This window comes from Hemiscyllium ocellatum, chromosome 39, assembly GCF_020745735.1.
Source record: "Hemiscyllium ocellatum isolate sHemOce1 chromosome 39, sHemOce1.pat.X.cur, whole genome shotgun sequence".
In the NCBI taxonomy this organism is placed as follows: domain Eukaryota; kingdom Metazoa; phylum Chordata; class Chondrichthyes; order Orectolobiformes; family Hemiscylliidae; genus Hemiscyllium; species Hemiscyllium ocellatum.
In genome coordinates this window covers 11918297-11933763 of record NC_083439.1, presented here as the reverse complement: position 1 = coordinate 11933763, position 15467 = coordinate 11918297, and the positions used below count along the sequence as shown (strand labels likewise).

Below are 15467 nucleotides of genomic sequence, written 5' to 3'. Positions count from 1 at the left end.
GAGGAGCCTTGTACTCAATGCAGCAGACACAAGATGTTAACTTTGACTGGATTGTGGCATCGTCTTCTGAGGAAATCCAGCTACCAAGATCAAGCACAAAGTCTGGGCTCACTTTCCAGTGCAGTCTTGAGAGAATACTGCACTGTGGAGAGAGGTCAACTTTTGGATGAAACATTAAACCCTCTCTCTCTCCTGATCAACTGTAGTTTATGTTTCTTACGTTGGCCTCTGCTGCCATCTGCTGTCAGAGCTTAGACATTAAACCCTCAGGAAAAAAAACCTTGATTCTGAATTGTTTTCAGCTCAGGAGATTGGGACTGGAAACTTGTCGGTTTAAAATATTGAAGCGCTAACTTATCAATGAACTATTTCTTGCCATGTTGGACAAGCCAGTTAAGTGATTCACATTCGGGAATATTCTACCAGAGATCTTTCTCACCTCCAACTCATCTTGATAACTGAAAGCTGAAATGGACAAGAGATTCTTATTTATAAACTGATTAATATTCTAGTTGTCTGCCATTAGTGACTGCAATGTTAGAAATGGCTATTGCTGATACAAGTGATCACCAGTTGCATTTACCAACAACAGCATCTTACATTTATATAACTCCTTTAACACAATGGAACATACCAAGATGCTTCACAGGCACGTTATTAGGGGAGGTGTGATACTGAACTGCACAGGAGATTTTAGATCAGGTGACCAAAACTCGGTCAAAGAAGTTAGTTTTTAGGACTGTCTAATGGAGGAAGATGAGGTGGTGAGGTATAGGAAGGATATTTCAGAGCTGGGACCTCTGCAGTGACCAAGGTACAGCCACTAATGGAACACAAATTAAAAAAGGTAAAATGCTGCAGATGCTGGAGTTCTGAAAGGAAAGCAAAAAGTGCTGGAGAATTCTACTCAGCAGGCCTGGCAGCTTCCAAGCAAATAGAAAAAGAATTAAAGCTTTGAGTCAAATGTGATTTCTTCAGAATTCCAAAGAAGAGTTATATTGGTCTCAAGCAGTTAACTATGTTTCCCTCTGCACAGATGCCATCAGGTTCCAGCTGAGTTCCACCAGTATTTTCTGTTTTTATTTTAATTATATGGGCAGCATGGTAACTCAGTGGTTAGCACTGCTGCCTCACATCGCCAGTGATCCGGGTTCAATTCCACCCTCAAGCGACTGCGTGGAGTTTGCACACTCTTCTCGTATCTGTGTGGGGTTTCCTCTGGCAAGTCCAGTTTCCTCCCACAGTCCAAAGATGTGCAGGTTAGTGTGGATTGGCTATGCTAGATTGTCCAGAGTGTGCAGGCTAGGTGGATTAGCCATGGGGAATGCAGGGTTACAGGGATAGGGCAGAGGATTGGGTCTGGGTGTAGTTTCTTCAGAGGGTCAGTGTGGACTCAATGGGCTAAATGGCCTGCTTCCACACTGTGGGGATTCTATAGAGGAACACAGATGAGGAAGTACATATCCCTCAGGTCATTGTGAGATTGGAGATTACAGAGATAGGGAACGGAGATGCTGTAGGGAAATTTTAACACTGGGTTGGAATTTTAAAATCAAAATGCAACTGGAATATGTAGGTCAGTGAGCACAGGAGTGACATATTTCAGAGAGTAGAATTTTACATGAGTACATGTTTACAATGTGTAAAATGGAAGGACCAGCCAGAAATGCATTGCACGAGTCAAGACCTGAGTTAGTGGAGGTGTGGATGAGGGTCTCAGCAACAGGTGAGCAACTTTAACTTCGCAATCTCCTCATTGTAAGAAAAACCCTTGAGAACCACAAACTGAGAAATATCAGCAGTGGGCCAAAGAAGGAGCTATTAGATAACGTAATTGGGAGCTTGGTAAAAATATTTTAAGGAGAATTGGTATATTTCTGTATCTCATTCCTAGTGCCTGGATGTTGCTGGCCTCAAGTTGAGGGAGTGAGCAGGAAAATAGGAGTATATCCCTGCCACGGAGGTGGACAGCTACCGACCAATGTTAAGGCACCAATTAGGGTGGATTTACGACTTTGGAGAAGCCGTGGCCATGAGCTGAAGCTCAATGGAAGTGGCTGTCTGTGACTGTAACTCACAAAGAGTGGACAATGGATGTAAATGGGTGTAATCAAGGTTGAGACCCTGAGGTGGAAGAATGTTCCTCTCCAGTCATGGAAACCTCCTGGCTGGAATCCTTGTTGTTTGCTTGACGCTATGCAGATGACTCCATTTTGGTTTTCTCTCACAGGCACTCAGGTTCAGGCTACAGTGAGAGCCTGTCCTTAATTGGACAGTGAGCACGCAGAGTGGTTGTTAGGAGCCCACCTGTCAGCATAGTGCTCGTACCCAGCAAGTGTTGGCAAGGGACCTCCGATTGATGCCAACCTTGATTGGTGAGGCAAATGGTAAAACAGCCCATGGTGTCAGCATTATCACTGCACAGACAGCTGAGTGGGTAGCCCCATTTCTTTTTATTTTAAAGATGCACTTTATTCATAACAAATCTTTACATACATACATACATAGTCACCGAAGCAAATTGGTTCTGTACAGTAGCATTTGGAGAAATGAACAGACATTAGAGTTTGACTTTATCCAACAAACAAACCTAAGTCATTTCTTACTTGTTCAAGATATATTTACATATATTTGAGGCACTGGAAGGGTCCGAATACCGAAGAGACCCCCATTGTACTTTGACTAAATGACCTGAGACGGTGGTCTTTCCCCACTGCACTTTGACAGCAGCTGCCATAAGTTTCAGTGCGTCCTTCAGCACATAGTCCTGGATCTCGGAATGTATCAGTGTGCAACACTCTAACACTCAGTCAGGGTCAACTCCTTCTTCTGGAAGACCCATGTGTTTTGGGTGGACCAAAGGGTGTCTTTCATTGAGTTGATGGTCCTCCAGGCTCGGTTGATGCTTGTCTTGGGGAAGAGCTCACAGAACAGGGAGTCCCACGTCACGGAGCTGCTCAAGACAAATCTCGATGTAAACCATTACATCTCTTTCCAGACTTCCTTTGCAAAGGCACATTCCAGAAGGAGATGTGTGATCATCTCTACCTCCCAGGTTGCCTCATGTCTTGTGTGTATTAATATTGGCCCTGACAGAAATTTAAACCCAGGGCTCAGTGCTGAGGAGCAAGCATGATGCCTCTTATTGTGCATTGTCTCTTCATGTTGCTATTTAGGCATGCACACCACGTTGAAATAGTTTTTCTGTTTTTAGCACAGGCTCTATAGAATGTTTACCCAATTTTTTTTGAATTCAGAATCCTGATTTGTTTCTGGACCCTGGACACAAACAGCTGTCATTCCGGACACTGGCCACTGTGTGGAGCAGGCGAGGCCACCCTGCCTCCTGCACTCCCGCGCCGCTCGGTGGCCGGAGGTCGATACCACAACTACTCAACAGCGCCACCACGTGGCCAAGCTGGTCAGTACAGCAATGTCAAGTTTCTGAACAAGGTCAAAAGCAAGGTTATAGTTCAACAGTAAGTAAGCTGAAAATGTGGTGCTGGTCAAAGCACAGCAGGCCAGGCAGCATCTCAGGAATAGAGAATTCGACGTTTCGAGCATAAGCCCTTCATCAGGGCTTATGCTCGAAACGTCGAATTCTCTATTCCTGAGATGCTGCCTGGCCTGCTGTGCTTTGACCAGCAACACATTTTCAGTTATAGTCCAACAGGTCTATTCAGACTTTTCATGTGGACGTAGGACTTTAGGAGCAGGATAGGCCATTAAGCCCATCGGAGACACTCCATCATGCTATTTATAATCTTTCATAAATAGAAGTGGGAAATTGCAATTTTTCTCTCCATATGAGCATCACTGAAAATTGCAAAGTGGTCAGTGCATGCTTGAAAAATATCGACACGGTGACTTCAGTTCTGATTCATTATAATGTATTATTTGTCAGGTTGCTAAAAATATCTCGTCTGGTTTCTTCTTATGATCTGGAGGCCTTCAAACTGTTAACTTTCTATTTAAAGCAGGACTGATCCGAACCATTTTTGTGTTTTTCCCCTTTTGTAGGGCTTGTGGATGCAAGCTGCAGTGATGTTTGTTCAGAGTGTGGTCCTCCTCCTGCTGGCTAGTCTGCCCCTGAGCCTTGCACAGATTGGTGCGTTCTACATTAACGGCAATGGGAATGGCAATGGGAACGGTGAGTGTAAGTGTTGCCATTACCCTTCAATCATCTCCATTTCAGTCCAGTGACTGTTGCCGTGTCATTGTTGATGGATTTGGTGTGATGTTACTCGAAAGGACTAGTTAGGCACCTCCTGTCCCGAGTGTCATTTATCCTACTTTCTGTTGTGCCCTTTTGAACAAGGTTGTGTTAACTGGTTGAATTACTATTTGTGATACGTGCAGATTGTACACATGATCAGTAGCGCCTTAAATTTTTTCTCTTCTAACCAGAAGTGTATTCCTGCACAACTGAATGGATTTTTCCCCACCCCAATACACCTGTGTAACTTTTTACCTTTATGTAGCACCACTAAAATACCAGAGAATCCAACTAATAATTAACTTATACACAGAGCTGTTTTGGTACCTTTTATTACATCAGAACATCTCAAAGAGCTTTACAGCCGATGAAGTATCTTTGACGTTTAGTCACTGTAAACGTTTTAAAATTTTATCTATTTTTCCTGATCAACCTGTTCAGGGACGTTATTACACACCTCTGGAACAGGTAGGTCTTGAACCCAGGTCTTCCGGTTTAGGGGCTCTACCTCAAGAGGGCCCTTGTCATTTTTATAATGTAGGATATTTGGCAACCAATTTGTTTACCACAAGCTCCCACAAATCTTGATGTGATAATAAACGGATATTCTGCTTTAGTATTTGTTGATTAAGGCACATTCAGAGACTTCCCCTTACTTTCCAATGTGCTTCCTGTTGGCTTGTTGATATAATATAAAGACCATTTGACTCATTAAACACATTCTCTACATAAACTATCAGAGACTTTATTCCACCTTTTAATACCCCAGTCAACCTATGTAAAAATAGTTTTATTTTATCCATTCAGAATATGTGGAACGTGAACCTGGGCTTTCTGGTCCAGATATAGGGATAGTCCCACTGTGTCGCAAGTCTTCCTGTTACACCTACCTAACCATGACACACCTATCTATTATTCTTCAGCAAGTTGGACATATAGACATTTCCATGCTCTAACTAACTGGGGAAGCTCATCCAATTTCCTCTTCTTCTTTCCCAAATATGGAGACTCATTGCTGAGCATCTCCTTTCAGAGGTGGGACCCAATACACCCCATTATTGACCTAGCTCTTTTCCATGGACAGGCCCAGACATTGAGGGGTTAGTTGGAGAATTTCCCTTTGACAATGTTCCTGCTACGCTGTGGCTCTGAGGGCCTGCTCACACAAGTTGTCATGCTGACGTTGTTCCTGAAACTGCTCCCAAGGAGGTCTGCGCAGAAGAAAAATAAATATTAGAGGGAGCGCAGGGTGGCAGGGGATTGAATTGAGCCCTGATTCTTCCCCCATTGGAACAGCTGAGGAGCAGCGATCCTGACTGATGGCCTCGCTCCCTTTCCCAGCGTCACTATAGTCTGCTCCTATCTCAACCAACACGACATGTACTGGGTCAGCAAGCCTCATGACTGCCTGTGTCTCTTATGATTCAATATTCTAGCAGTCTGTTGTTTTAAAAACTAGCGCTAAATGTTAGCATTGATCAGTTTTTGCTTTCGTCATTTCTTTTCAGACTACAACAGCGTCAAGCTCCATATCGAAACCCAAAAGGACAGACTGTTTGCATACCGAGGGGAGAATGTGACCCTGACTTGTCACTACCATTATGAGCCGCCAGTGAACGTGACCCGAAAGGTCAGAGTTAAATGGTCCAAGCTCAACATGGATTTCTCCAAAGAGAGTGACGTGATTGTGGCAATCGGACTGCGCCATCGCAGTTTCGGGGAGTTCAGGGGTCGCGTCTACCTGCAGCAGAATGACGAGCATGAGGCATCGCTGGTTATCACTGACGTCAGGCTGGAGGATTATGGGAAATACAAGTGTGAAGTGATTGACGGACTGGAGGATGAAAGCAGCATTGTTGAGCTGGAGTTACGAGGTAATCTCCAGATTAGACATCTCCCCGTGTGGAATGGGCATTTTAGTGAACTGCACAGCCTGCTGCATTGTTAGTCATCCATTTACTGAAGGAGGAGTCATTCTGTTATACCTACCTAACTATTACACACCTACGTGTTGTATTCTGCCTGGAGGTCAGTGTTGAGTGGGGTCCCGCAGGGCTCTGTTCTTGGGCCTCTGTTCTTTGTAGTTTTTATAAATTACTTGGATGAGGAGGTTGAGGGGTAGACTAGTAAATGTTCAGATGACACAAAGGTTGGAGGTGCCGTTGATAGTATCTAGGGCTATTGCAGGCTACAGTGTGACATAGACAGGATGCAGAGCTGGGCTGAGAAATGGCAGATGGAGTTCAACCTGGATAAATGCAAAGTGATGCATTTTGGAAGGTCGAACTCGAATGCTGAATACAGGATTAAAGACAGGATTCTTGGCAGTGTGGAGGAACAGTGGGATCTTGGTGTTCAAATACATAGATCCCTCAAAGTTGCCACCCAAGTAGATAGGGTTGTTAAGAAAGCATATGGTGTTTTGGCTTTCATTAACAGGGAGATTGGGTTTAAGAGCCGCGAGGTTTTGCTGCAGCGCTACAAGACCCTGATAAGACCACACTTGGAATATTGTGTCCTGTTCTGATCGCCCTACTCTTGGAATGATACAGGGGCACTGGAAAGGGTGCAAAGAAGGTTTACCAGGATGCTGCCTGGACTGGAGGGCTTGCCTCATGCAGAAAGATTGAATAAGCTCGGACTTTTCTCTCTGGAGAGAAGGAACAAGAGAGGAGACCTGATTGAGGTATACAAGATAATGAGAGGAATAAGTAGAGTCAATAGCCAGAGACTCTTCCCCAGGGCAGGATTGACTGGTACGTGGGGTCATAGTTTTAAGATAGAAGCAGAAAGATATAGAGGAGATGTCAGAGGTAGGTTCTTTGCACAGAGTTGTGAATGCATGGAATGTGTTGCCAGCGATGGTGGTGGAAGCAGAGCCATTAGGGACATTTAAGTGACTGCTGGGTATGCACATGGACAGCAGTGAGTTGAGAGGTGTGTAGGTTAAGTTACATTAGGAGTAAACCTCGGCACAACATCGTGGTCCTAAGGGCCTGTTCTGTGCTGTACTTTTCTATGTTCTATGTCCAAAAGTGGAGGTGGTGAGGAAGGGTAAAGAGCAGACTGGAGTTTGTATTGAACAATGGAAGTTCCATGGTGTTGTGCGTCACCTTTTGAGCACCCGGTTTGCAGAGTCTCACACTTGCCCATGCCTTGTCTTCCAGGTGTGGTCTTCCCTTACCAGCCCCACCATGGCCGATACCAGCTGAACTTCCACGACGCCAAGCAAGCCTGCGAGGAGCAGGATGCCATGATCGCCTCCTTTGAGCAGCTGTTCCAGGCCTGGGAGGAGGGACTAGATTGGTGTAACGCTGGCTGGCTGATGGATGGCTCAGTGCAGTACCCCATCACAATACCACGTGGACCATGTGGGGGCAAGCACAACTCAGCGGGTGTCCGGAACTATGGGCAGCGGCACAAAAACCTCCACCGATATGATGTGTTTTGCTTTGCCTCAACTTTGAAAGGTATGTAGGGCAGAGAGCTCAGAGCGTACCTTAACAGGGATAGATTCCTACCCAAACAAGAAATGGAGCAGAAAGCTGTATAGAGGCACAGAAAGTGTGCCCAAGTGGAAGGATCAGGGTTTGCACTCATGATGCTGAACACATTGGATCAGCAATTGCAAAGGTGACCCATTAAGGGTTGGCATGGAGCAGAGAGCCAGTGCCTTCCTGAAGGAAGGATGGAAAAGCAAATTAGAGGCTGAATCTCTTCTCCCTGTCTCTGCCACTGCCTGTGCCTCCTGCTCGTATGAATGTGTCCCGAGATGTGGGCTCCAGTTTCTGGATTACCTCCCAGTGGCATCGATGGCATTGGGAGGAGTGGGACGGGGGCGAGGGGGGGGAGTGGGGAGGTGGGGGGTATAATGATGAGGTTGGGGGGAAAGGCACAGATCTGTGATTTGGGCATCGCTGAGAAGATCATTCACCAATACAACAGGTTTTCTCAATTCACAAAAGCAACAAAAGTTTACATTTGTAAAGACTTGCAAATTTCTGTTTGAAATGGATCAGACATGTTGGCAGTTAAAATTTGAATTTGCTTTTCTATCCAAAATGTTCAATTTGTCTTCTATGGACATTTCAAATGTTTTACTGAATGAATACCTCCGTTTTCGTATTGGGCTATCTAATTGGAAAGCATCAAGTCAATTCCATCTGCACATAACGTCCACAAGATTGAGTTTTCAAGGGTCACCAGAGAGCAGGTGCCTGGATTGGTTTAGTTTTCATTTCCCTCTCTGTATAGCCCCTAAAGTATTGACTGCCGTTGTCTTACCCCATCAGCACTGAGCAGGACCATGTAGGACTTGCCAGTCTGAGACCCTCAACAAACTCTCAGTCATTAGGGAGAGACACAGTGTGATATATAGTAGATCAGGGGGATTATGTGGAAATGTGTCATCTCTTTAGGCATGCTAAGACTCTTTCTAAGATGGAAGGTCAGGGGTTCAAGGCCTTGAGCACAGGACCTAGGGTGAGACAGATGGAAATCAGTGCCCTGGTAGGTGTGAACTTTCAGGATTAGAATAGCCTTTATTGTCATGTGCACTCAGCTGAATGCATTGTAAAGTTTGTAACGTCGCCTTTCGGTGCCATTGAAGTGTTGTTTCAGAATTGAAATAGTAGAAAAAAATATAGTCTAGCATGGGAATACAGAGTTTAAAAGTCCAGAATGTGAACAAAAAGTGTCTTCGAAGAACTCAAGTTAAGGTCCTTTTTCTCTGAGTCTGTGTCTGTCGGGCTTCAGAACGCAAGGCCTCGCTGTTTCCAAGTGCTGGCCTCTGTTTGGACTCACCTCTAGGACCCGTCCCCTGGCGGGCCTGGGCTCACTCTGCTCCCCCTCTAAACCCCAGTCCTGCCTAACTCTGGGACTCTGCTCGTGCTCACTCTGCTGCTCCCACTCCGGGCTCTGGCTGCAGCCTGGTCTTGCTCTGCTCCCGCTCCAGGCTCTGGCTCCGGCCTGGACTTGGGCTCTGGCTGCGGCCTGGTCTCGCTCTGCTCCCGCTCCGGGCTCTGGCCGTGACTCGTCTCCTGCACCGGGCTGGTCTCAGCCTCCGTTCTCCATTCCCTTCCAGTAGAGCACTTTAAGCAGTTAGAAGTTTTGGTTGGGGGTGGGGGGTCAAGAAAAACTGCAGCAAGAGGCAAAAACAGAGAACAAGAGGAAAAGCAGCTGGCGAGCAGAGGAGCACCGGCTGGAGTGCCTTACTCTGCTACTGTCTTCAGAGGAGGCTTTAGACTGTCTTCACTCTGAGATGAACTTAAAAAAAATCCCCAGTGCCAATTTGAAGAACAGTAGAGATATTCATCCCAGAGTCCTTACTGATATTTATTCCTCAAGCAATATTACGTATCAGAAGAGCTGGTCACCGTGGAATCTTGCTATGCAGATTGGCCATATTGATTCGTACATGGCAACAATTTGATTGTTTGTAAGGTACTTTGACATGAGCTGAGTTTTTGAAAGAAGTGCCAGTTTTTCTTTGGCATTTGAGGCCTCTGGTGCTGATGTCAGTGTAGGAATACCAGGAGCACTCTAGGTGCTGTGCCATTGGGTGGACTGCTTGCTTCACATTCTGACTCCATTGTCTTTGCCTCCTTTTCCAGGTAAGTTGTACTTCCGACGCCGTCCGCTGAAGTTCACCTTTGATGAAGCGGTTAAAGCCTGCCGTGACGATGGCGGTGAGATTGCCAAAGTGGGCCAGCTCTACGCCGCCTGGAAGTTCCAAAAGTTTGACCGCTGTGAGGCTGGCTGGGTCGCCGATGGCAGTGTTCGCTACCCCATTGCCTTCCCACGGCCCAAATGTGGCCCACCAGAGCCTGGGGTCCGCACCTTTGGCTTCCCAAGGAAGGAGAATGGGAGGTTTGGGGTCTACTGCTTTAAGTTGAGTTAAAGGCCAGGGTCTGTGTGACTGTGTCGATCACAGGAGGACCTATACTCAGTTGCCTTCATGGATTATTGTGGCAGTACTCATCTTTAAAGGTGAAATCAGATTATTTAAGAAAACAGTTAGAAGATAACATTGTGATTCCCAAATCTACCTAAGTCAACTTGGAGAATCCTTTCTAATTTCTATTAATTTGAGATTTCCTGTATACATCTATATTTTTGATTTCCATAGTATATATTCACTTCAGGAGGACCTTGTGGAAAGAAAAAAAATTAACCCAGTCTGCAAGGATTCACTAAAGCAGCTTTTAAAAACCAAAATGTCTCATTATACTGTGAGACTCCAAGCCATTATTTTTGCATTCAGAATCTCTCTTCCGCTGACTTCTCCCCTGCATCCCTCTTCCCTCATTCCTTTTTGTTTTTCCGTCGATCTATCTTTATGTAAGAGCCCATAGTAGTCCAAGCAGTCATCTCAGTCATCGCAACCAGGAATCAAATCAACTTGTTTGGAGGCAAAGACCTTCGTGTTGCAGTGTCAGGTACCCAATGTGCAACCATGAGTCTGGCATTTACCGAATAAGTCCACCTTATGATCTCTAGATTATTTGAATTGAAATATAATAATGCAGCACATTATACTATGTATATTAGCAAACTGAGCTCAGTTCAGTCATTGACACTTGGGGGTGCCACAATGGCTCAGTGGTTAGCACCGCTGCCTCACAGCAGGAGAGACCTGAGTTCAATTCCAACCTCGGGTGAATGTCTTTGTGGAGTTTGCACATTCTCCCTGTGAGTGTGTAGGTTTCTTCTATGTGCTCTGGTTTCCTCCCACAGTCCAAAAGATTTGCAGGAGAGGTGGATTAGTCATGGGAAAAACAGGGTTACAGGAATGGGGTGGTTCTGGGTGGGAGGGTCAGTGTGGACTTGATGGGCCGAAAAGCCTGCTTCCACACTGTAGCGATTCTATGATTAACAACCAGTATACAGAATAATTCTGTTCCAATGTATGGCTTTGTGATATGACACTATTCACTGTGTTGAAAAAGTTTCGTACAGGAAACAAGATCCAGTTATTATGTGGCTAAGTTAAGCAATGTACCATCCCAAAACAAAATGGTATGTTGAGGGAGTTAATTTGAAGATCAGTTTTATCAGTAAATCGATGTTTATTTTGCATATTTTGGATTCATAGTTGGTAAAGCTCAAGTATTTTGTGATTGACCAGAGAAAAGAGCCAAAAAAAAAGGCTGTGACATGTGAACCTCCTCCAACAGGACCTCTCCATATTGAGGAAGTTAAATTGCCTCACCCTAAAGAAGTCACAAGGATCAGACCCAGAATATCCTCATTCCTCTGCCCAACTTAATATAATTGGAGAAAATTGATGTCACCCCATTTGATTAGGAAGCAAAGATGAGTCGTCACACATTTCATCAGGAATCTGGCTGCGCATCTCGAAACTATAAGACTTAGGAGCAGGCAATTCAACCCCTCAGGCCAGCTCTGCCATTTGGTACAATCATGGCTGATCTTACCTTGGCCTTCACACCACTTTCTGGTACTCCCATAACCCTCCAAATGAGTACTACTTAAAAATCTGTCTATTTCCTTTGTAAATCAAGCTAGACCACTAAGGATCAACACTCTGTCACATGCTTGTGGTAAATAAGGGGTTGTTCAGGGAAGACTCTCTCTGACTGAGGTGTAGATGGTAAATTACAATCAGTAATGTAATGTTTATCCTGTGTTGCATCCTGTCAGATACATCTACTCTGTTTTATCATTAATCTTTAACGGGCTCTGCTTACGAACGCCCAAGCTTTGAAACAACTTTGGGCTGCAGCTTAAGAATAATTTTGAGTGGATTCACCAGTGAATCTTAGGCTTGCACTTGAGCTATGACAGAATTCCTTTCCGTATCTCCTGCCTTGTCTACTGAAGGTGCTGGCTGTCTGTAATGGAGCAATTCCACCAGCAGCCCATTAGTATCTACGTGATGAACTATTTGATCAAAGGAACACAGTTGAACACAATCCTGTCCTTATCCAATGTCCAGAGCAGTAAATGCAGAGATGAAGAGCGTGAATATTGTCTAGTTCTTCTCCCAAGTTCAACGGCGCTGAGGTTTCTGCTCCCACACCCTGTCCCTGCTTTGTCTGTACCACAGACCAGTGATCGATCCTAGCACCTTTTAGTCTGTGTCATGAGGCTGTCCGGGACATATCCCTACTGATCCTCAGGCAGAACTAAGACTGGGTTACTGCTCCAAATTCTGAAAAATCTTGGGAATCCATGAACATTTTAAATGCAACAATTTTTCCAATGCAATTTATTTTGTACCTCCTGTCTTCAAAGAAAACATCTGATTTTATCTTTAAAGTGTGAGTACTTTGACCAGCTGAGAAACCAATGCTTATGTACTGTTTACCCAGGAAGTAAAGGAAGCCCTGTTTAAATGGTTAGGGTCAATGTTTAACAAGACTGCAGGTATCTGCAGCAACCTTCCACATTGCATGAGAGAAGGAGATGGAGGAATGATATTTTGCATTTTTAGAAGTTTTATGGCTACTTTATAATGTTGTATTAGTTTGAAGAGGAAATCATTGTCACTTAGATTTCAGTTTAGATTGTGTAGGACACAATTGTGTAGTGCAGTTTTACATTACTGTTCATTCTCACTGGAATCCCACATCAAGCTGATTCACTGGATGGTAACCAAGAGTCACTGCTTCTAGCCCTCGTTCCATTCCTAAGCCACAATTCTATCACAGCAGAAGTTGGAGAGCAGGAGTCTGCTAATCTCACGCCAGGGAGGAGGCTGTTTGGAGAATACATTCTTCTGCATCTACATAGTTATCTGCAGACTGGATTATGTACATTTGTATAAAAGATGGTTTGAAAATGCTTTAAGCCTGAAGGTATAGACCCTGCATGTGGTATTTATTCAATTCTGAATGTTTATTCCAAACCAAATTTTCATTTAAAAGATAAATAGATACTATAATAGACAGGAAAGGGATTGTGTTTGATGATGTACATTGCTTGTATTATGTGTATGACATTAGATTAAGTTTCTTTCTGTTGATTGGGATGCTGGGAGCAAAGTAAATTAAACCAACTAGGGCTGGGTCATTAAGTTGGATTTGATTAACCTCTGTCTATGCCACAACATATAAGATATAACAACAGACTGGCCGATACCCATAATTTTGACATGCTGAAAAATGAGTAGTGCTTATACCTTGACTTTCAATTTATGGGAATACCATGTCTACACTTTGCTAGGGCTTGTATATGATATCAGCTTAGGCAGTCCCAACACTGGTCCCTATGGTTAGGGGCACAGAATTATAAACTGCTAGGCGTAAACACAAATTAGCTGTAAGCTGAGTGATCTCATACACTCAGGGAAGCCTCAAGAAAGGCCTATGGCTGAAATTGACTTTCTGGTGAGGATTTTACTAATACCCCAACATTACTAAGATATAGAGTGCTTTGTTTAAACCTTGCATGTCTACAATATCCAGAGACCTCAGTTGTTAAAGTTATATTTTATTCAGGAAGAAATCTTTGCTTTTGTTGTGTTTATCTCCCAAATTACATTTGACAGATGTAGAGCTCGTGAGGAGACTAATGAGGTCCTCTGTAACTTGACTGTCAGGATGGGTGTGAGACTCATGTGTTCTTCTAGGTGACCATCCCTTGGCAGAGATGTAGCATTAGCATATTGATAGACTAGCCATCTAAATGGGGTTCTGTCTGATTGGCAGCAGACTGGATATGTCTATGATATATAAGCTGTGATGTGAATGGTGCCCGATGCTCTTTAGCCATTTGGTATTTTGACATGTTTAATAGGTTCTGTGCTTCAAAGGGAAGTTTTACCGACTTTACTAGAAATGTCCTGTAACTCTGCTCTCTTTATCCACTCAAATATGCAAACAGTTGAGGGAAGCGCACATAAACACATAGCTTTTCTGTCAAGTGCAGGCATCCCAAGGCTCTGGCTGGTTCTAGGGCCACTCTAAGGAATATGGGGCCTTAAAGCATTGGGACATAGCCCATTATTCCACATTCGTTTGGTTTCAGTAATAGGGTGTGGTTGATTTCCTTTTCCACTTGTGCTATGACTGTGAGAAATCTTTACTCCAAATAGTGTCCAATGTCTGTTTTTCATTTGATGAGTGAGTAGAGAATATACAGCACTGACGCCCACTCTTGTGGCTTTTCCAAACATACTGACTGTGAATAGAGGTATGTGGAGCAGCAACTCTGACTGGGTCACATTTGAGATGAAGAGCGAGTGGTCAGTAAAATGATTGGCAAATGTATGATGTGTGCCCCGGTATTGATTTGTCCCCATGCTGCTCCTTTTGAGTACAAGTAACTGTCTAGAAATCACATCATCTTCAGACATAGCTAAAGCACCTATCCATTTGATTTCTGATACTGGCTGGAAGAAAGGAATGTTCTCAGTTTCAACTGAAATCAGGTGGAGCGAGAGAGATCCCAGTGCACTAAATATAAAGATATAAATTCATTTTCAATTCTCTAGCTGATGGGAGGTCTTTCCCAATATGCTTTGCCTCAATCTCCAGAAAGATGCAGCAGCCTATTTAGTTAAAGACTGTAAAACAAATGATTTAAAGACTGGAGTGCTCCCTAAAGCTAATGTTACATATTATTTAGATTCTTATCTTTGTACTCTTCTGTTGACCTAAGATGTTTCTATATTGCATTCAAAGACATTTTTATTGTTTAGATTATGGATATATGTTGATGACTTGTTTGGTACCGACATTATTACTCCTCTCTTATGAGAAGATTTGTTATAATTATGTAACTGAAAGACTCTAGACACATCGTCTTTGAGAGGTAAACTTTGATATTGGATAAATGTGCTTTTGCTGTTGACGTTAGCCTATATTTACGATAAAATATGTCTAGACTGTATACATTTACAAAAGTACAGCCAAAGCCAAATCATAACTCTGAGTCAATGCAAGTTCATTTGAGGCAGAATGCATGCCTTAATGGCTTCAACTTTAGACAAACTTGAACTTATTTTAAGAGTAACAGATTTTTTTTCTCTTTTTGTCTGGATGTGGAGACTAGTTTCCACCTTGATATTGATGCCTGAAAGTCTGTAGCTAATTAACTTTTTAAAAAAAGCACCATGGTGTTTGCAGTTAATCTTATGTTTGCTTTATACTCCATGTCCTCTTATACACATTGCTGGCAAGTTTATTCTGTAAAAATAAGTCCTTGCGGATGAATGAAATGTCCACGTAACAGAACCTTTCAAATAAATGAATTGTAATGTTCAAAAATAAGTTGGGTTTATTTATAG

General features: G+C 43.6%; 1 protein-coding gene across 2 annotated transcripts in view; it reads left to right on the top strand.

Moving 5' to 3' along the window:
• The window catches only part of LOC132834163 (hyaluronan and proteoglycan link protein 3-like), a 19653-nt gene extending 4186 nt beyond the window's left edge, over nt 1–15467 (top strand). Inside the window, exons 2-5 of one of the 2 annotated variants that reach the window (XM_060852822.1) lie at nt 4021–4156; nt 5725–6090; nt 7384–7686; nt 9829–15467. In XM_060852822.1, coding sequence (XP_060708805.1) covers nt 4030–4156; nt 5725–6090; nt 7384–7686; nt 9829–10115 — 1083 coding nt within the window. In that variant the 5' untranslated portion in view covers nt 4021–4029 and the 3' untranslated portion in view covers nt 10116–15467. The remainder of the gene's footprint in view (nt 1–4020; nt 4157–5724; nt 6091–7383; nt 7687–9828) is intronic. The other variant, XM_060852823.1, reaches the window with a different exon arrangement.